The sequence below is a fragment of the Aythya fuligula genome, chromosome 6, assembly GCF_009819795.1.
Source record: "Aythya fuligula isolate bAytFul2 chromosome 6, bAytFul2.pri, whole genome shotgun sequence".
Classification (NCBI taxonomy): Eukaryota; Metazoa; Chordata; class Aves; order Anseriformes; family Anatidae; genus Aythya; species Aythya fuligula.
This window is the reverse complement of record NC_045564.1, coordinates 9,754,294-9,776,839: the sequence shown is the minus strand read 5'-3', so window position 1 is coordinate 9,776,839 and position 22,546 is coordinate 9,754,294. Positions and strand designations below refer to the sequence as shown.

Sequence of the window (22,546 nt, the reverse complement as noted above, 5' to 3'; positions counted from 1 at the left end):
AAATGACTCGCGTGCTGCCTCCCTTGTCAAACCCTGTCAAAGTGCCAGCCAGTACAGATGTAACCCTGGGACTTCAGTTCTTGATTACTTCTGACTAGTTCAAATCATAAACAGGAGCCTGGTGACCAGGGTGTCTTCTCTTACAGCTTACTAAAAGGCTTCTGCTGTCTGGCTTGGGTTGTAGTAATTAGGTAGGGTTCAGGGCATCCCAGTTCAAGCATTATCTTCGAAATAGTGTTCTGTCTTTTGGGGATACTGCTGCTAAAGAGCAGTGAGTAAAACAAAACAGTGGAACAGCAAATGCAATATGACACAACAGAGCAACAGTCTTCAGAGTGTCTTAATACAAGCCTTTGGTTTTCCTTCTCCTTCCACTGAGTGACTGGGAGACAGCTGAAGATTGGGATATACCAAAATAATTCTCTTTTAAAGAGTCTTCGTGTAAACGCATGTCCTGCTAGTACACACGAGCTTCTACTTGTATCTGAAATGTGAAAGGATGCATTAAATAAAGATGGAGAAGGCCTCCAAGTTAGTGGCTAATGCGCCTTTGTAATATCAAGCAAAGTAATGTATTAACGGGGAATACAGCTGTAATGCACAATACAAGTTGGCTTTGAGGCTTGTTATTATGTAGGTAGGGGAAAGCTTGCTTATAGCTGAGAGTTCCTTAAGCTGGTGAGGACACCATTTGGGTAAGAAACTGCTTCTACTTTGTGCTCCGGATGGAGACAGAATGCAGTAGCCCCCTTCTGTTTGGGGTATTGGCCCTGAAGTAGCTGCATTCAAAAGCTCTGCATGTGTATGGACATCGTAGTCAGGTGTAACTTCTCACCTGTTAGTTCCTGTAACACTGGGAATTGGATCTGTTGCCCTGGTGGTACTTCTGTGCTGTTAATTACTGTAGAGTTTAATCTGCCGGGTAGGAGTATTCTGTGACCGGGACACGCAGTAACGTAATCAGGGTGCATTGCTTTGGGAAATGGTAAATCGTGTTGCAGAGTAATGCTGCTTGACCTTGTAACTGGAACATGATTGTTGTTTGGCTTTCAGTTGATTAGACCGTAACAGAAGGAACCAAATGAGACGTTGTTGGAGGTAGAAACTGAGCCTTTTTTTTTTTTTTTTTTTTTTTTTTTTTTTTTTTGGGGGGGGGGGTTGTCAGTGATGTTGGACATTGGTGCAGCTCCAGTGAGTGACTTTCTGTTGGGAGCAATCACTTAACTTGCCAGTTGACCAGAAATAAATCCCCTCTTTCTCTGTTTTCTTTACGTCTGTAGTCAATGTTTCTGTGGTTTATTTAAGTCTAAACTGCTTTGGTTTAGTTTACTCTTCAGTGAAGTTTTCAGAAGTCAGGGACAGATGACATCAGAATCTAATCAAAGTGCAGTCAGATTGTGTATGGTGTATAATGGTTTGTGACCCTGTATTTCCTCCTGAAAAATAGCACGTTTTTAAAAGAAGCCAATGTTCTCCCCTTCCCAAGGATGCAAGTTACTGCTGCTGCTAGCAATGGTGGTTGTGTGATGTGCAGCAAAGAAGCTGTGTGTCTTCCAGACAGATGTTATCACTTGCCTGGGTGCACAAGCTGCTAAAGGCGGTAACAGCAGTTGTTGATTTTTTGTGTCATATCCAGGACCTTCCTTGTAGAGCACAACTTGTGTCATGGTGGATGGGAAGCAGTTCAAGTAGTTGTGACTGGGGAAGTATTTTCATAACGCAGAACTGAGCTGGTTCTAGTCTTCTTAATTCCAGCCGAGGTGGTACCCTGAGGCTGGCAGAATGTTAACTTCCAGTTTTCTTGAGGTTTTTGTATGATTTAGACCAACGTTTGGAGCTTGGATATCAGTCCTGTAAGAGGAAATGTGAATCTTTGTCTTGGGTATCCAAGTCCTTAACATGAAATTTTGGGCAGCAGAGCATTAAGTGATGATGTACTGATGTTGTGAATGTTGTTTGCTTTTACAGATGCCTTTGTAAATAGCCAGGAATGGACACTAAGCCGATCTGTACCAGAGCTGAAAGTGGTGAGTTTTTTTTTCATTTATTTCTCTCTCTGAAAAACATTCTGAAAACGCTATGCACAAGTGAAAAGTCTTCTCAGGTTCATTACCTTTCCTGTAGGAGAAAAAGCATAGAAAAAGATTTTTGTTTTAGAAAAATGGTTCACTTTTAAAACTATCTTTCTGAAGTTTATGCATTTTCTGGTTTTGCAAGCATGCTTCAAAGACCTACTTGTGTTTTATTTCTGCTTCAACTTGTTTGCCTGCTGGAACTGGCTTCCTGGTGTGATCTTCTGAGCAGGGGAGTCTTACGCCTCTGTAAGAGGGGAAGTGACTGTTAGCAGGTGATATCTAATGCTCCTTTTATCTCCCTGTAGTAATGTTTCACAATTTCTTCAAGGACTAAATGTCTTTCCTCCTCTTTCCTCCCTGTCTTAAGAGACTTTAAAAATAAATGTTCTGTCTGGGGGCTTGCTTGCATATATTTCCTGGAGCTCTTTATTATACTTAACAAAAATGAAATATTTGGGAGGTTCATTTAGGGAATTGAAAGCAACTGTTTAGTATCAGTGAGCAGTGATTTAATAGCTGCTTACAATAGCTTTTTCATTGGCTGAGCCATTTCACATATAGATGGAAGAAAAGGCAAACAAAAAGACAGATTGGGGGAATTTCCCAGATTTGTTCTTTCCAAGTTGTAAACGTGGAGGCTGGAGATGGGGGTTGAGACCTCCTAGCAGTGGATATTTAACAGTAGACAGCTTGTCAAGCCTACAGCACAGAGTTGTTGAGGTCAGATCACTGATGTTTGCTAGGTGCAAGTCCAGATTTAATTAAATATGATCAATTTCTAAAAGCCTAAATAAAGAAAACCTATGGTATCCAAGATATTGTACTTGGTGATAGCTTTGGACATCCACAGTCTGCTGCAGGTGGTCAGACGTCTGGACAGCACCTTGTGCCTAAATGGCTTCTGGTGTCTTGTAACACTCAGAGCTGCTCCGATCAAATGTCCACTTGCTGAGCAGCAAAGTGAGTTGGACAAAACCATCTCAGTTAAAGAATGGGCAGCTGGGGCTGTGCTTCATTAGTCCAGTTCTCACGTGGTAAACTTATTTTTCCAAATCTGAGTTGATGATAACTTTTATGAAGACGAAGGGAAAGCGTAGATCAAACCTGACATGACAAATGCACTTGATAGCAAAGACATTCCAATGGGAACAGCTTTCTCCGAACTGGAGCTGCCTTTATTTCAGCAGTGCACAAGGTAAGTAAAAGAGAAATCTCGTAGTCAATGGATATAAATACATATATATACACATATATATATATATATATTGCACCAGAAGGACCTGCAGAAGGTTTACCAGATTGGGTTTAACTGATGGTATGTTTTGGAAGGTAAATATCTCCCAAAATACATTGCAAAAGAAACTCTGAAGAGCTTAGGACCGGAAGGTGTTGGCTGGAGTCCAGTCCACTGCAGCGGCTGCTAGTTTATGCTGGGAGTTTATCTACGGGGGATTTCCTTGTTGTCCCATCCCTCCAATTCCCAACACCCAGTAATGAACGTGTGGCTTGCAGGTCAGACCCAAGCTGTAATTCCTGTGCCCTAATACGGAGTTGCAGGGCATTAGGAATGGTTTGGGGGCACAGTCACCTCTTGTGACACCAAGGCTGCATTATCTGAATACTTTTCCCCACGTTGCGTGAAGCGGTGGCATGGAAATAAACTTGTGCTGTGTAGCTGCTGTAGAGAATTGATTTGGAGTGGTTGGCATGCGTGAGCCTGAGGATCGCTGTCTAAGGCTGTAGCCTGCTTAGCACCGGATGAAAGCAGGACTCCCACCGTTGCACAGATAATAATTTGGTTATACCACAGCAAATGACTGAAGCGAGCAGCGCCAGCTGGAGCTGTGAACTTGGGTCCAGCAGAAAGGGCAAACTAGGTCTTCTGTCTGCAAAGGGATCTGCTCCTATAAATCTGCCCTCATGGAGGAGCGCGTGTAGGAAGTCATCCCCGCATTGTTGCCTGCTCGCGTAGTCCTTGGTGGCTCTGGGCTGGGGCAAAGAAAGGAAAAGGTCATGCTGAGAGCCAGCCCTCCCTTCGGCCACAGCACTGCCATCGGCTCACCGCCACGGAGAGCTGTGGGCATGTTGTTTCATCTGGGCTGTGCTGGGCTGCCAGGGAAGTATGAGGAGCGGGATGTTGGCTCCTGTCACCGGGCAGTGCAGGTGGGACGGTCAGGCTTTGTGTCACTGGGTTGTGAAGGAAGCCCTGCCTGAGTCAACACTGTCCTGCAGGAAAAGGTGGCTGGTAGCTCGCTGGGAGAGGCTGTTTAAGGGCTGCCCAGACACTGCAGTAAATTGAGGCTAACGGTTTTATAGCAGCTGCTGTTATGCTTCCAGGCCCCGCGGAAGTTTAACACAAATAGAAAAGGACTTGGGGAAAACACACAGGGAGAAGTCTATTGGATGGTGATGCTCCTGGATCCTGTTGATGGAGATGCAGAATAAGGGCTTGTTCTCCTTGCAAACCGTAGCAAATTGCGTGGCACAGCTGGCTAAGCTGCTCGGCCCCGTCTGCTGCCTTCAGCTGCTGGCCTGTTTAGGAGGTAACAGATTTTGGTGTCTGGAGGCTGGCCTGCAGCAGGGGGATGGCCTTCCCATCACTGTAGCAACTTGAAAACATGGCCCAGTGGTAGGCAGAGTAAACAGGAGAACTTTCTGGACAAAATCTTTCTATTTATTCAAAAAAAAAAAAAAAAAAAAAAGCCAGGTGCAGTCAGTCTGCTGTGCTGAATAGCTTTAAAATGCCCCGTGCTATCAATACGTGAGGCATTTTCATAAATAGGCTTCAGCAGGGTGTAAGCACAGTGGTTTGGGGTTGTATAAATTGTGTCTGAGCAGGCGTGCAAATAAATGATTCAGTCATCCTGGTGGGGCACTGTGTTACGTCCTCGTCAGAGGGACTTTGAGTTTCGGGGCTGGGTGGTGGCTTTGTTCCTGAAGGTGCTGTAAGGACGTGGTGCACTTCACGTGGACCTGCAGACAGACATGGTTTGGGGCTTTCATGTCTAGAGTTGAGGGGACAGGAATACACATGCTCTGAAAGCATGCCGGGACATTTGTCATAAAGTGTGGGATCGTCCCTAAAACTACTAGAAATCCCAACTGAGGGCAATTTCGTGGTACTACAAGTCAGAATTTGTCAGCGTGAGATCTGCTGCTCCTAATCTCTGAGGTTAATAGCAGACAGAGTCTGGAAGTGGTATCACTGGGTGACAGGAGGCTGGTTATGCCAGGCTGCGATCCCACGGACTGCCTCCATACCTGGCAGAAAAGCCAGGGGAGACTGAAGGAACCCTCTGCGGGCAGACAGGAGGAGCTCGGTGCCTTGTGCCTGCCTCCTGACCTGGCTGTCTGGGGAGAAAGCGAAGCGGTGTCAGACATGCAAATCTCGTGGGCAGCTCGGAGGTGACTTGGGGTTCCTGTGGTTTCGAGAAGTTAGCGCAGTTTTATGCTGGAATAGCAATGTTAATGGCTTCTCGTGTTGGCTGCTTTCAGTTTGAGCTCAGTTTGTCAGGTCAGTGGGTAGCTCAGAAGTGATTCCAAGTACAAATTCAGGAACTTCTCTGCTAAGAAGCAGTTGGCCATTCTGACCCAGAAAATCAGTCCTGCTTTATCTTTAAAACTCCAACACTTCTTGTGTTTTATATTGAAAACAGCTTATGAACATGAATAAAAAAAGAAAGAAAGGAAATGCACTGCCTTTCTTGGAGGCTTATGTGTGACCTACGTGGCAGTGGTTTTAATAATGAAACTTATTAGGAAGAAGGCTGTAGGTCTGCTACATACATGACGTGGCTTCTCAATTGAAATACACATTTTGTTCATCCCAATCACTGTTTTCTGCATCATTTTGTAGCATCCTGTGTCATGGTGCTCTTCTGGCCAGGCAGACGTGTCTCTCTGGGTGCCTGTAAGGAGGAGTACGCTGGCAAACCACCAGTGCTGTAAGATGTCCTATGCTGGCATGGCCTTTGGGATGTTAGAGGGGAAAACACCAAACTGATTTATATTCTGAAATCACTGAATGTCCTACAGATATTTGGGGTCTGGCTAACAGTTATACCACTTCTAGCCCCAGGCCAAGGACCCAGCAGCTCCCTCTCACTGCGGCCTGAGCTGTTGCTTTTCTGGTCCTGGCAGTTTTGCCCTCTGACTAGTTAAGTTTTTGGCACCAGTGCAATATAAAATGGCATTCGTTTGTGCACAGGCGGGACTACAGTCACTTGTAAATGAAGGTTTAAATACCTGCTGGGAGTTTCTGTGCCTGTGGTTGTACCTCATGACATAATGGCTTTGTTCATAGGTGGTGTTGCTGCATTGGCTACAAAGTAGGTCAGAAATTGCATCAGTGATGTTTCCAAAGTTACAGAGTTTTGGTTGTAAAGTGACAACACAAAATGTTCTCCTCTCTCGTTATTTTCCTAGTGAAAACACGCGAAGTTCGCTTGCTTCCCAGTTTTTCAGAAAGTGTGTTACTCATAAAGGGCCTTGGCCAGGCTGTTTATCTGCAGGGGAGACAGCTGAAATGGCATCTCCAATCTCCTGATCCAGAGATAGGAGTTCTGGTTTTCTTGCTATTCTTGGTGTAGACAATCATTATGCAGGGCTGGTGCGGAAGGACGTGGGGAAGCTTGCCTTGGGACCGTGCCGATCTGCTGCTCCAGTGAGTATCGCGTGCTGGTTAGCTGCTTGCTGAAGGTACAACAACTAGCGAGCACCTCTATCTCTTTATCAATAAACACTAATCCCTTCAGCGTAGCTTTTTTGGAGTAGATTGCCCAGGGGGACTTAAATAATGTGTGTACCCAAAATCTTGATTTGCTCCAATCAAGAGTCCTCCTTTCTAGACTCAAAACCTTTGATGTCAGCCGGTGAGCGTGGGCATCTTGCAGGCCGTCGTTGCCTTGCATGTCTGACCTGCTTGCGAAGCCAAGCATGTAGAGCAGATTAATGGTTTAAGAGGATTGAAGTATCAGCTGTATCCTTTCATTGCTGCTGTTTGTCTTCCTACGTGGTGAGGCTTATCAGGTAGATGAAGTTGCACACCTGTGGAAGCTACCTGCTTCACAAGATGGAGTTTTGCAACTCCACAGAAAAGAACAAGTGACTAGTAAAAACTTGTAGGGAGAAGGCTGTCTCCAGAAAAAAAGACGCTCCTAGTGAGGAGCCTTGCTACAGCCAGGATTTAAGCCAGCCTGAGAGATAAACCAATGAATATTTAGTTTTTTAGCATTTATACATGCATGGAGTAAATCTTAGATGATTTCTGAATCTCAGTGGTGCAGCTGTGCTTATAATTTACAGCTCACTGGAATAAGTTACTTGTTCCTTAGCCCTGAAGGGGAAAAGGAGGTCTGGTCAGTGCTGTTGTCATGGCCAGCCCTGAGCAAAGCTCTGCTGTGTTTCCAGAGCCGAGTCCCATGGAAGTGCTGGCTGAGAACACAAGGTTCAGTCATCTGTGCAGGTGGTGTTTGCGTCTGCCACATATCTTGCACTGACCCTTAGATGCTGACATTTTGGTGTAAGCTTCACTTGGAGGGCGGTGAGGCCCTGTCCCAGGCTGCCCAGAGAAGCTGTGGGTGCCCCATCCCTGGAGGTGTTGAAGGCCAGGCTGGATGGGGCCTTGGCCAACCTGATCTGGTGGGAGGTGTCCCTGCCTATGGAACGAGATGGGCTTTAAGGGCCCTTCCAACCCGAGCTGTTCTGTGATTATATGCTAGCATGGCTTGTAATTGCCTAGATGTAAATTAAATTAAAAGCTTCCAGCACAGTGGGTTAAACACTCATGAAAGTCAACTCAAAGCCCAGTAAGCAGCTATCTGGTGTATGGCTGCTAAGGCTCTGGTGTCCTTTTTGATCTTGTATGACTTCTCTGGTAGCAGCTACACTTGCAGTGGGTTTCTTGTGTTGTGTTGAGATTTTTTTTTAGTTCTACCTGTATTCTGTCTGTTTGAGCACTCTCCCACTAACCCGCATAGAGGAAGAGCAAAGCTTCCTGTAGTATTAGGTCAGAATGGGATCTGGAGTTTCTTTTCCCTGCTTTGCACCCTCAAGTTATGCCACGTGGTGTTCTTGTTTCCTGATACTTCTGAAATCTGTTGGTGTTCTTGGTTCTTCTCCTTTCACTGTAGCCCACGCTATTCATTGCACTTAAAGCTTATGCTATCACAGGGGTACAAGGGAGATGCAGCACTGCCTTCCCTTTGCTCCTTGCCTAACTTGGGCTTTGGCTGAGCCCTTCTTGCATGCCAGCTGTAGGGAGAAGGCGGGCATCCTCCAGGTGCTGTTGTATTTGTCTTAATTGCAGGCTGTTCATAGTTGTAAAGAATAGATTGTTTTTTGCTGCCCCTCCCAACCTACTGACTCTAAAACTGTCATCACAGGTGACACCACTCTGTTGGTTTAAGCAACTTTTTAATAAGGAGGATAGCTTCTCACCACTTAGGATTAAGAAAGTGGAATAGGGACTGTGCATTAATGTGGAACTTGTTCCTCCGGCCTCTGTTTGGCAGCCTTAAGCCAGCCAGCTGAGAGTTCATCCTATCTCTGGGGAGCTTCTGTTCTAAACCTCTTGGTTAGGGTCAAGATAGACATGTACAACAGAGCAGGGTTCGGTTTGTTTAGAAGAGGAAGCCAGTTCCCATCTCATCCCTAGTAACTGAGGAAGTGCTGTGTCTGCAGAGCCCTGTTCACAGGGAGATCTGAATAACTGAGTGACTCCTGAGCAGGAAAGCAAGATGTATAATTGAAACATACAGGTGTGTTCTCCAGGCCCATGTGGCCCTCTTAACCATGCAGGGCAGGCAGCCAGGCTTGGATCTGGCTGCGTGTCACTCACTTCACTGTGGGCTGACTGGCTTAGGCCCGTAGCAGCAGGAATTGTTTTGTCTGCTAGCGCGGATCTGCATCAGGAAGGGTCAGGCTGGTTTGGGACTGTGGGAGTACTGCAGGAGGACTTGCATCACACCCCTTCTGAAAGAGCAAGAGTCACAGCTAATCTTTGGCATTTGAGCACCTCGAGGAAGAAAACTGTTTGTCGTTGAGCTATGTTCTACCACTTCTGCTTGTCCTTTAAAAGCAATTGTGAGAAAACCAGCTTAAAAAAAATGGTTTAAGATTGTGTGCTTACATTTGTTTGTCATCCGTTCCAGAGAAGGTGTTTGGGCATGGACAGTTTGACTTGTAAGCTTGTTGGAAAGTTCAGCTGGTGAAGTAAGGACTTCAGTAAGTCCTGGTAGACATGCCCAAATCTGTATTTCTATAGCCATAACTATCTGCATCTCTGTAGCCATATAGATCATGCTTAAATAGAGAGTCAGCATGAATCACATGGATGGATGGTCTGTAGAGGTATTTCACAGTACTAGGATTTTAAAGCTTCTTTACATTTTCAGTACAGCAGTGCAAACCTTTCTCCAAGTTTCAGCTTTCTTCCTTGAAACCTATACATTGCCTCGTATTCTCACCTGGCAGTAGTTAATGGCAAGAAGAGTAAAGGAAGGCTACATATCTGTTTTATGCTATATCATTTATATTTTCTGTTGCAGCCTTAGCTTTTTGGCAGATGATTTAGCTGTTGACATATTTTGAGGTGCTCCTGTGGCATGGGCTTTTTCCTCAAGTCAGAGAAATTATTTGTGTGTTAAGATCTTGCTTGAATATACTGTTTTTTTATGGGAATTAATTGCAGTTTAACTTTTTTCCTTTTTTCCAGGGGATTGTGGGTAACCTAGCTAGTGGCAAGTCTGCACTTGTACACCGGTATCTGACTGGCACATATGTCCAAGAAGAATCACCTGAAGGTATGTGGATATGCAAATTTCTTTATTTTTCCCCACAGACCACATCTTTATTAATTTTTAATCATGCAATTAAACGAATTGGTAAAGAATCCTATTTGTTCTTTCCAATGTTCATGGACAGTTTTTCTTTAACATTTTCCAGACTGAGATAAGTACATGTGATAAGTGTAATTTTACCCTTTGCATAACTTCTTGGCATCCTTAAATGGTTTTTCATCCCTTGTTTGTCCATAAGAGAAACTTATAGCCATTTATAGAAAAGAGTTCATTACCCTCAGTGCAGTTGCTTTCAGCTGGGCTGTAGAAAGACAGAATTGTTTTATCTGGTACTGGATTACCAGATTTTTGCAGAATTGGGCCCTTCAGCTTGTCATGTTGGAAAAGTAAAATAAATAAAAACAAACCTCACAAGCTAAACCAAAGATCTAAGTTGTTCTTTGTTTAATATATTAAATCTTTGGTCTTGAAATTTAAAAAAGGAAGAAAAACAAAACCTGTTCTGATGCCACAGAAAATTAATGTATACCTGGAAAGATTTTAGTGTTTAACAATAATCCAAGTCTAGCTTGAAATCATGAATATCGTAGTACCTTACAGAAGCGTGTTTTACACTAAATACTTTTTTTGATTTCTTTATTTATTCTCCTTATGAACTTTTAAATCCAACTCTGAGACACTGAATTTCTGGTTCCTTCTTTTCCTTACTGGCTGTTCCATTCTTTGCAGATATGGATGCAGGTAACTATACATTGTCTTCATGGCAGCTCTTGTTTTGAAGAGGCAGAAGGCGGTTTTTGTACTGTAGCGTTTTCCCCTTGTTCTGTGTATCATCTTGATTTGTTTCCTTTTGATTTCAAGTCTTTAGTACATCTCACTGTTTTTGTCCCTTGCTGTAGTTGTCTTTTCAGCAGTAGTAGGTAGCTTCATGCATCTCTGATAACATTTGTTTTGAATTAACTCCTACCAAAGGAAGCTGTTAAGCATTTTACCTGACTTTCTAACAGTCTTTAATTGTAGTTAAAATGGGAGGAGAAGGAAAGGGAGGGATTGCCATGGCTGCTCCTGCATAATTGTAATACCAGTTTATAACCTTGCTTTATGTGGTTTTGCTTCTTTGTAGCTAGGACTGAGGGGGTGATAACTCAGCCTAGCAACAAAATTGCATGTAGATGACATTTATGTTTGCAGCTTCTGGGTGCTGATAGCGGGAAATAGTTATGCAGCATGTAGATCCACAGAACACAAGTGTTCAGAAAATAACGAGCATCTCTGCTGATTTTGTTCCTCATTTGATGAACAGAAGATATTTTTTCTTGCGAAATTTAAACATACTGATTATTTACAGGGTTAATACTACTCTTCTCCTAAACTATGAATATTTTAGATGGTGTTCCTTGAGAGTGTTGCCATCTGTCCTCTTTGTCTTCAAGGATTTTTATTTACAGTGCTTGAGTGACGTTCAGACTGTTTTCCCCGAAAGGATTAGATTTCAAAAGCAGTGTCAAATCATTTCTTTGCACATAAGTGTAGCTGACAAGCCTCACTAATGACACCATTCCATCTCATTAACGGTAGGAAAACTGAAATAATTAAGAGCTCTAATTCACCTCGTATGCAACACAGTCAAGATTTCTAATCAAGTTAGTATTAAGGAAATTCAACCCGTATAGTTTCTCTCGAGTAAATATCTACTGAAATTATTTGTTAGTGTTTTATTTCCTTTTGTAACCAATTGAAGTCCAACCACTGTCACTGGGTGTAAAAGGCAGCATCAGTGTGGAGGGTTCTGTTGCGTTGCAGTGTGGGCCCAAGGATTTTTACATTCTGCATGGGAACGGAGCATTAGATAAATCAATGCAGTTCTGCCCTTTGTCCTTTTCTGAGGTCTTTTAAATGTGCTGGTTTCTTGAGTTGGATAAAGGACTTTTTCTATATGAGGCATAAAGGTCTCAGCTGCTTGACTAGTTATGAAGAGAAGTTTATTAACTGAATGGCTTACTAGCAGCAAAATTTATCAGGCATCGTGTAAGTGGTATCTAATTGGTAGAATGATTGATGCATACTTCATGTGCAAGCGGTGATTACAACCAGGGACCACTTTCTGCTATCCTTTGCCTTTTAAATTGCTACAATTACCATGAAACCTGCCCTAAATTAGACGAGTACCAGATCTCTTTTAGGCCTTTAAGGTAGCTTCAGCATTCCAGTAAATGAATGTTCAGTCTATAAAGATGGTTTCATGTTTCCCTCAGCTCTTTTAAGATGAGGCTTTCTTCTTTTTTTTTTTTTTTTTGTCCCAAACCTTTCCCCCCCACACTCCTCACCAAGAGGAAGAATCATATAACATTAAAGCATAGAGCAGTTTTCTCTCAACGTTTGACCCAATTTTATTCTCTACTATAACTTGTAAACCTTTGGATCCTTGGAGTAAATATTACCCGGAGAGAAAATTGACTTTTAGACTCTTCTTATGCATATTTAACATGCGCGTAGTTACATTCCTGTGTGACAGGTTTTTAAATCAGTTGTATTTTGATGTAAGAAAACAAGTGATGTATATCCTTATAACAAGTTGAAATTACAGTAGTTTGGGATGTACATTTCTTTCCCTATAATGATACAGCAAGAAAATTATTGGAAGTAGAGTATTTATCAGTGATTTGTGGTCTTTTTGGAACATTCCAAGCTGTTGGAAAAAAACTACTGTGCAACTTTTTTTTTTTTTACATAGTTGAAACAACTGTAAGAGAGCTACAAATAAGATGTGTGCAACCTAATGTTTTCTTTTCATTTCTTTAAAACTTGATCCTACCTCTAGAGACATAATGAAACGTGTGTTTGCAATTTGAAACAAATTTGTAGACCAAGGTGAATTAAACTTTGTTGGAATACTGTGTATCAGGGTTATTTGGTACTGGTTGGGTTTTTCTTTCATAAAAAGCCACAGAGGCATGGAATGTGACTTAAAGACCCTGGCAGATCTCTTGTATGCCTGTGAGTGCTGTAATTCATGTGATGGTTATTTCAGTATTCTTTCCGATACGCTTAAAAAAGCAGAAAACGAAGTTCTGATCGTGTACTTTGGACAAAAGTATCTCCCCTAGGATGGAAAGAAACAAGGTTTTTCTCTCCCACCTTATTGCCCAAGTAATGTAAAATACTAAAACAGATGAATGTGAACATGAATTGCTGAACCTGTCCAGCAGTTTATGAAAATATCTTTAATTTACAAAAACAAAAATTTGTTATGAAAGATGGGTACATGAGTTTGCATTAACACAATCCCCTTAAAATAGAAAATAACAGAATAATTAAAATGAGAGTTGGGAAGAAAGCTTCCTTGTGGAGGAAGCAGTTAGATTTAAGGTTGTGGTACCTTTGGGTAGGCAGTAAAACGTAAGGGAGAAAACCAAAGCAGTAGGTACAACTGCTGTGGTTTTATTTGTGGTAAGCTTTGAAGAATTTTTATAGCTGCACATCTCCAGTATAAAGTATGCTTACGAGACTGGCTTAAAAGTAATGTAAAGCATTAACTTCTTTCCTGACATTGAAAATTACCTTATTTGCTGCTAGTTTTCTGAGAATTAGTGATTAGTGTCAATTTGCTCTAGAATGTCAATTTGCTTTAGAATGAGGGGGCATATATTTTAAGTTAACTAAATTTGTGGATATAGTTAAGATTCCTTTTTCCTGGAAGAGTGAAATGTTTTTGTGTTCTCAGCTGCATATAAAGCTCATCTAACGCCTTGCCTCCAGAGGGCAAATAACTGCTGCAGTCAGTGGAAACTTTATGTACCTTTGTCTGGAAGAAGGTAGAGTAGAAATTAAAATGTCAGATGTCTCTGCTGTACTTGCTAGGCTGTTGGTGCCTAGGCCTCCTGTGCAGTACGCAGTGCAAAGGAGAGGCTTGGGAAGCTCTCAGAGTTACTCCAGCCACTACTTCAGCAGAGTCTAACTCTCCAAGGAAGATTGGACATGACTACTTTATAAATTTAAACTGCTTGTGTTCAACATCCCCTTGTGAGATTTTTGTCTGACCAAAGAATATTATAAAACACGTATACAGAGAATCGAAGTATAATCTGTTAATCTAGATAACCTTCCCATTTACGTCATTCATAGAAAAGATCTAATGCTTGAGTTGCTCATCTCTGTGATAGAAGCAATGGTGGAGCTTGTTCCCCTAGTGAGGGGAGGGAGATGATGCTTCTTGGTTTGCAGTTGTGTTAAACTAAGTGGACAGACAAGGCTGTTTTCATGGTCTTTATACCTTAAAGTGCTGGGAGATTTAGTAGAGGTAGAGATCACAGATGGGAAGTTAAGCTGCTCCTTGGTGCTCGCTGCCACCCCTGCTCTGGTCTGGGACCTTCCCTGTGTGGCCACATCCACCCACTGTGCCCAAGCTCCTCTCCATGGGCTGCAGCACGGAGACCTGCCCCGCTGTGGGACCCGTGGGCTGCAGGGGGACAGCCTGCTCCGCCAGGGGCCTCTCTCCTGACCTCCTTCTGCACCGACCTCACAGGCTGGAGCTGGCTCTGCTCGCACACGGCACAGCACCAGGGCGCTGTGGGCAGAGGCCTCCCCGCAGCCCCCATCACCAAAACCTCCCCACATAACCATAATCCAGTAGGCTAAAAATGTGATTGTTTCTTCTGTGAACGATTAAGCTCCTAAATTCAAAACTCTGTTCACAGAAGTCATTTAGTGATTTTTTTTTATCTGGCTAATGTTTTTCAAACATGTAGGAATCTGTAGTCTGTATCTACTAAACAACCAAATAAATCTTTTATGTATAAAAGAAGGGGATCTGTCCCAGACTAAGCCATGTGTTCTGTTCCTGGTGAGCAAGCCAACTGAAATATAAATGTGAAGTAGTAAAATTTGTCTTCTGAAATATGTGTGTATGTGCTTTTCTTGAAGAGTAACTTCATGCTTTTTCACTTGTTGTTTCCTGGAATTCCATAAAATCATCCTCGTATTTGTAGCTTATACACAGAGCTTATGCCGTGAGACCTGGTGAGAGTTCCCAGTGCGTTTAAGTTCAAAATAACATCCTTTAGAATCCAACTCCTCGCAAGGAGCTGGATGTTGCATCCATTAAAACACCTGCACCACAAAACAAAACCATGGGGGAGCTGCAGTTTTTCACATTGTGTTTAAATCCTTGATGCAATGTTTGATGGGTTTTTGGGGCAGCTGCAGCTGTGGAGTGCTCTCTTCATCTGTGGAAGCGCTGACTGAGGCTGCGTGCAGAAGGCACTGATAACATTAGACATGGGTTTCAGAGTGATCTCCTCTCTTAGTTCTTTGTCCGCTATCTCATTATTACAGTATCAGCTAATTATTTTTATTTGGCACTTCACACTGACATCCAGATACCAAGTAACACTTGTCTTTTTTGATCACTTTAAAGTGTTGCTGCAGTTGGCTCTCCTGGGCTTTGGGAGCCTTTCAGGCTTAGCATAAAAGAGCGTGTTTATGTATTCCGAAATCTCCATTCTGCATCCCATCTTCCTCTCTTTCCCTCTCCTCATCCCCTGGAGACGAGCTGTGTGGTTTAGCAAACCCTTTGAAAACCTCTCTGTTCCAGCGGGCAAGTCAACGGCTGTTTTAAGTGTTCCGCAAATAAGGAAGAGTTATTTAAGGGAGAGGTTAGTATTTGCTCTTTTCCCAAGGAGAAGATGCTGGAGACACAATTTCCTCAATGGGACTTCCTTTCTAGGTTGCGTGCCTTGAGGACAGAGTGATCTTTAAGATAATGTCTTGAATGCACTGTGGTTTGAATACTCCAAGATTTTGATGACTTACGTCTGTAGGATTGGTTGTCCGTCTTATAAAAAGGCTCCTCTGAAGGCTCCATCCCAGCTAAAAACTGGGATTTAGGTTTATAGCTGTTGTAACTTCGGACTCTTAACAGTAGTAAATGACTCCTAAGTCCCCATTGTTCTTCGTTTTGTACTGCTGTTGAATCAGAATTCAGCATGGAGTGGCTGTAGATGGAAGAAAGGCCTGTTTTTCCTTATCTCTTTCAAATTTTAAATCTGGATTTATTTTAAAATCACAGCCCAACATTTAGCTCTCAGTCTTGAAGCAAAACATAAACATGTTATTGAATTTATTATTTTTTTAATGTTTCGAATTGTTTTTCTTTGACACTAGCTTTTTGTTGTTTTGGGGAACAGTACCAGAAAGTAAGGCAAGTTCTCTGACTGGATTCATACTATGCCTAAATCTCAACAAACTGGAATTTGCTGCTACAGCAGGCTGTCACTAGTGTTTTCTTACACATTTCAGGAATTGTAAAGGCCTTCCACCTTGCAGGATAGCAAGATTATATCTTGACAGCCTGTTGTCTATGATGACAATTTTTAAAACCTTCCAGTTATATTTGTGGGGCTGTCACTTGGTATTAGGTAGGAGCATCTGAAAAACTTGTGGTTTATTTCATGTGGAAAGAGAACACACTAAAATACAACATATAGATGGAAAACATTTCCTCTTACCTGTAAGATAAATAGTATACTATTATACAACAATTGTGTTCTCATATATGATTTAGAATATTGTGGGACACAGTTAAACAAACACAAGAAACCCTAAACCTGAGATGATGGTAGCTGATTTGGTGATTTTTCCTTAGTAGATCTCACCATTTTTTTTGGTTTGTGTTCTGATAGGTAGTAGCATAATTGCACCTGGATAACTCCAGTGTTTAATTCAGGGCTACTATTTGCAATGTAATACTGTAATGAAAGGACAGATATCAAAGAAGTTGGCTATAACCTAAGTATAAAAACCCAAGGAATATTTAAACAAAAAGCAATCAAACAAAAGCCAGGAATCTGCTTCTTTGCTTGTAGGAGCTTTAGGCTTATCTTGGTTATGCAGCTTAGGGTTTGCCATGTGTTAATATCTTTGAAAACACATTGGAAGCTTGTAAAGTTCAACTCAGGTAGAGAAATTTTGAGCAGATGCTGTCAGGGGCCAGTTTGTTACCTTGAAAGGTAGAAGCTGAGTGAACAGGCTGGTGTCTGAAAGATGAACTGTGTGATAAAGCAATTTATTTTTTAAGGAATTGCAGTAAAGAAGAGCCATGCTATTTTTAGTCATGCGGCTAAAGATGTGAAGAACATTGTTTGGAAAGTGGTATTTTTGTGTGTAGACTCTTAAAGCAAACAAACAAACAAAAACCAAATACTTGGCCGATGGCAACAGGTAGGTAGGAGTGTACTAAAGTAGCATCACATCCTGCCCAAAGAAGTTGATTGCTGCTTTTTGTTGTTTGTCTCCAGCTGGCTTGAAAAAAATAAATGTTTAAAATTAGACTTGCAACATATGTGCAATTAGTGGGTGTGATATGTTCAAGCATCTGTCTGCACCTGCTGTCAATAAAATAAACGAGAAAAGTCAACAGCAGGTGAAAAAGGCAATCAGGAATGCCAGGCTTCCTATTTTATGAGTAGAAATGGGACTTTAATGTAATCCTAGGCCCTATGAAAGTACAAATACCTTTTTTTTTGCTTTACATTTTAGTATTTAATTTGTTATAGCTCTTAAAGTACCTCAGCGTGTTTACCTGAAGGGTTCTGCTGTCTGATAAAGCTTGAACAGCCGCCACCCATGGCTCTGCCTTGCTGTGCGAAGTTCAGAGATTATGGTGCTGGAAGGAATGTTAAATACAAGTCACAGAAGCAGCAGCGCAGGAAGTGCTGCGCTAAGTCAGTCTAAAAGCTATTTCAAGCTGTAATCACAGGATTCAGCATACAGAGAAAGTCGTGCAGGTGTTGGGATAGTGGGGGTGCTGCTGAGAGAGGTCTCCTGGTGCTTGGGAGGTGGAGGCAGACTCGGGATCTGGGGGACTCTTGGAGGAGGGAGATCCTTGCAGGTTCCTGCTGTTTGTTTTCCCTCGTTAAACTGTCAGAGATATCTTCTCACTTGAGAGAATTATGAGAAAGGGCATACTTAACACATAAAATATTACTCAGCTTCTATTTGCTCAGTGTCAAAATTTTCCTATGTTTGTGCAGTAAATGGATGAAAATATGGTACTTCGTCACGTCAGCCTGATGGCTGTCTGATACCTTGCTAGTGCAGTAATTTCCAAGGTCTGAGTGCTCACTTGCAAGGCACAGGCCTTTACCACTTAGAAGAGAATAATTTAGAGTTTTGTGTGTTCAAGCTAGAACGTTGGACAGTTAAAATCTCAAGCCTATTTATTACATACAAAAATCTCACATGGGTTAATATGCCTGTCTTAGGGGGAAGGATTCTTTACTTTTAGACCATAGGTCCCAGGGCTTACACCTCAAGTTTTGGTGAGCCGCGAGTAGAACATTGTCATCTTCCATTCCATACTTTTGCCTGTTTACCTGGGGTCATAATAAAACAGGAACTGAAAAAAGCACCAGGTCTTTCCCGTACTGTAGAATGGGATCTGCAGGTGATTCCTCAGCAGGAGCACTCAAGTCATCTCTTTTCCTGGTCTGTTCTCTTCAAGTAACCTCAGTTCACTCAGGTTTTTTTTGCCTTACTGTTTATTCTTACTGTTTATTTTCTCGGTTGTTAACTTTTTTTTTTTTTTTTTTTTTTTTTTTGCAAGTGCTTGTGAGCTCCTTTCCTCCCTCACAGTGCGCTACCCAGAGCACTATGAGGAGTTGTGGCTGAGGTTTTTTAAGCTCCTGGCTGGAACAAGCTTCCTGCCTGCAGCACTCAGTAACTCCCACCTGCTCTTCCGCAGTGCCGGTGGCTTGCTGTCCTACCCATCTTGCTGCAGCTGGTTGTTTCTGCTCAGGTGGAGAACTGCGTTTGTCCCTATGATGTGGCTTTTATTTTCTTTCCACGCTGTTTTTCTAACTCGTTACAGCTGTGTTGAAGTATGGTCCAATTTTCTAATATGGTTGCAGTCCCCCTGGCTTCATTTTTTTTACAAACTTATCTTGTTAGTTCCATATTCCAGGTTATCAATAAAAATACTTGCGTGAAGCTTAAAACTCCTGCAGAAGCTTTTCTGTGTCATTTGATGAGTACCAAGTATGGCTTACTCCTACTGCTGCACTCAAATTACTGCTTTCATTGCGGCTGGGCTCCTCTAACTGCCTTGCAAGCAATATTCCACTGACTGTCAGAAGCTTTATAAGGGAAATATATCATGCACTGCTCCTCTGCAAGCCTGTTTCCAGATAGAGAAGGAACCTTAACTGTTCATAGGCTTTTCCCCCCCACAGTTATCTTGGTAGTTAACTCATCCTTTTGTTTTCCTTCTTTCTGAAGAATAATATTGGGTGGGAATCCCAGCCGGTTTGCTGTGCTTGTAGCTTCTTTTCCTTTTGCCAGGTTCCTCTAATGGAGCAACAATCTGCACTGGAAGTATTCCCTGCACCCAAATTTCTATTAACTGCATTTCTGAGGAATAAATTTCTGAGGAATAACGTGGTTGGCTCAAGTAAATGTTCTTCCCGGACTGGGCTGTGAAGCAGCACCATGTTTTGTTTTCTCTCTATAGCCTGGCAACTGTTTGAAGTTAGTGGAAGCAACTACTGAATATTTCCTTCTACTTGGCTGGTTGGCTGAGCTAAGAGTGTGTGGCAGCAGGACATCACCCTGTCAGGGGGCTGTTTCTTATTTGCTTAATTTGCAGTCCTGTTCAGGCAGTTCAGGGCTTCTCTGCTCTGTTAAATTTTTTGCCACGTGGGAGTGAGACTGGCACCTTTGCAGAAATACCATTCAGCATAGGTGTGTCTGTGTGTCCTCCAGATGAACACCCCCCTTTTGTTTTCTTTCTAACCGTATTTAAAGGCATCAATTACAGTCTGATTCTGTGCGAGTTGAGTGGTTAATACTTTTCTGAAGTATAAGCTATAATTTTCCTGGATGCCTAAAATCAGTAGGTCTCCATTCAAATCACCACCAGGTTTTGTGGACCCATCCGATACAGCCTTCTGCAGAAGTACTGCAAATACGTCAGGGAATGCATCTCGAATGGTTGAACATCACTGCAGCTTGCAGCTGCTGCTAAGGTTCCAGCAGTAAAGACCTCTAAACCTTCTTCCATGGAATTGCAAGAGGAGAGATTAGTGTTTCCGTGGCAGTTTTCATGTAACTATGCAATTATCCACATAACGTGGTGATATCATACAACACGTGGTTTGTGCCCATGGGTGTACTTTGCTTTAATAGTAAAAGCGAGCAAAATGGGTTAAAGATCATCAGCAGGAGTTAGAGAAGAATACATCTGCATGGGTCATTACTATTTACTACCTACTAAAAAAAGCAGCTGATTTTGGTGGGGAGGGAGGTGGTAACATGCTGCCATCTGAATTACTTCCTCTCCACAGTGAGGTGTGAGGGGGCTGTGGCAGCTGTTCTGTGTGCTTCAGTTACCAGGAGCAAAAAAGATGGCCTGGTGTAAGTAGGGGTATTGCTTCGTACCTCAAGGAGAATGCTCATATTCTAGCCCAGGAATTGATCCATGCATTTCCTGCAATGCAGTGTAAATCTACATTTCAGGATAAGCAGATGGTGAGTTTTGAAAAGCCCAGACTAGGTTGCTTTGGGTTTGTTGTTTTTTTCCCCCCGTGCACTTTTCTGGAAAGCTAGTGCCGTTAACTGCTTGTGGCTAATTCTTCTGTGAAAGTGGTGGTTCCCCAATCTTTGTGCTTACATGGTTTATACGCTCAACCCAGCTCAACCACAATTTGGTTTCTTAAGTATTTTCTAGCACAGTTTTTGGTGTTAGGGGAATACCCAAAAGCTGACTTTAAGTGTGGCTGAATAATAGTTTGTGATGGCTTCTCAGCTGCTGACCCAAATTGACATCAAGCACAGAGCACATCTAGATGTGGGTGAAAATTAATTTCAGTGCTTTTTGTATGCTTTGCTTCCTTAATGTGATTTACTGGGAGATGCTGAGTGGAAAAACAAAGATACTTTATTGAAATCCAACTTCCAAGTAACATTGTGAGATGCTAGCATTGATTTACTGGACTGCTGAAGTATTTTTTTCTTAGTTGCAGAAGATCTTGTGGGAATTTTATTTCTGAGCTTAATGAAAAACGTTCCTATATGTATTTGGTCCTAAGATGATGGATGTATGAAGAAAGGGAATAAATGACTTCTGAACGCATTTTCCTGAAAAGGAGTCAATTCTCAACATGGTTTTCTCTATCTTAAGAAAAAAGAGACGGTCTCTGCTTATAACACTTGTCTTACTTGTAACCCCAGTTGTCAAAAATCCACATGTCATAGGGAACGCAAAACAGAGGCTTTTACAGCAGATTCAGCCTCATCTTGCGCTCTCCTTTCCAGCCCCTGCCTGCCCTGCCCCCATGTCGTGGTAGGCATTCAGCTGCCGCATGGATTTGTCATATGGCCAGCCCCCCAGATTTATCTTTCTCATACGGCCAAATAACTTCCTCCCCGTGGCAATTTGCTTGAATAAAGGGTCTGGCAAATGAAGTTGAGCCTGGGGATATAGTATGAAAATCAGCGGTTGCTTCAGCGCGCAATTGCTCAGTGAAACAGTTATCAGCTAGATGAAGGGGTGCCCAGGCTTTCCTAACCGGATGAAAACCTTCATCTCTGGAATTCCCTCCGCGACACAAAGATTTCACAATGCAGAGCATCTCTGGTCACAAACATGTGCAGTGCTTAGAATCGGTATTAGTTTTTACTGGAGGACGTGGTTTTTCTCTGCCTGCTGATTCAAGCCACTAACCTTTGTAGAACTGACACGCATAGAAATGAGATTAAGAAGCTTTTGTTGATTCCATCAGGCCGCTGTTCTGACTTGTGCTAGGTCTCTAGCCCTGGCTGCACGTTGCTGATGCACAGCTTTTATTTAGCTTTGCGTGGAACAAAGCTGTATTTCTGTCAGGAGCATTTTGTATGAGGAATCGCACCTAATGCACATACCAGGCTGAGTCTTTTTGTGGGCTGCATCATAAGCACTGCTCTGTGTCTTCTGGTAGGTATTAGGTGTACTTCATATGGAGAAATAATACTTGCCTTCTGATGTGAAATGTCTGCAGATGAGCCTGTATGAATGGATACCCATCTTTCCCAGGAAAGCTCAGAATAGTGCAGCACTGCTTAGTGCAGAGTTTCAGAGAGGAAAATAAGCCACATGCTAAAATCTTAGCAAATTGAAACTTCCACACAGTTTCAGTGATTTTGATATCTAAATTTGTTATATTTCATAAAAATCTTTTCCAGCTGCACTTGGCTGTAGAGAGCTATTTAGGTGTTCATGGAAAAGTCTTTTCCATCATTTTAAGGATGAGACTGGGGCTGCGAGTGGGTGCAGTTCAGCTGTTGGTTGGTGTCCTTCGCTCTGCTGTCTTTGTGCTTTGCCGTGCCTGCTGGGGCATGGCAGGAGCGATCATCCTGTCCTTCAGAGCTGTGGTCCACGCTGCCAGTCTTGTTATTTCTGTGACCTCTTTTGGCAGGTACATATGGGAGCTGCGAAATTTCCTCATTAAAAAGCTGCATGTGTCATAATCGTGATGTGACTAGAACAAAGCTAGTTGCCTCCTTTGGGACTACTTGATATGTTTCTGAGACTTTCTTTTTTAATTTTGAAGGTCATTTCTTTGTTTTCAGTGTCTTCAGCTTAGACGGTGTCCTGTGACTCCATCGTAGAGGATATTAGGAAAATAGAGTGGTATTTTGTAG

General features: G+C 42.5%; 1 protein-coding gene across 7 annotated transcripts in view; it reads left to right on the top strand.

Moving 5' to 3' along the window:
* Positions 1-22,546, top strand: part of AGAP1 (ArfGAP with GTPase domain, ankyrin repeat and PH domain 1) — a 345,403-nt gene that overhangs the window by 95,788 nt on the left and 227,069 nt on the right. For 4 of the 7 annotated variants that reach the window (XM_032190228.1, XM_032190229.1, XM_032190226.1 and 1 more), the window contains exons 2-4: positions 1,969-2,027; positions 9,790-9,877; positions 10,604-10,615. In XM_032190228.1, coding sequence (XP_032046119.1) covers positions 1,969-2,027; positions 9,790-9,877; positions 10,604-10,615 — 159 coding nt within the window. The remainder of the gene's footprint in view (positions 1-1,968; positions 2,028-9,789; positions 9,878-10,603; positions 10,616-22,546) is intronic. The other 3 variants (XM_032190230.1, XM_032190227.1, XM_032190225.1) reach the window with 1 other exon arrangement.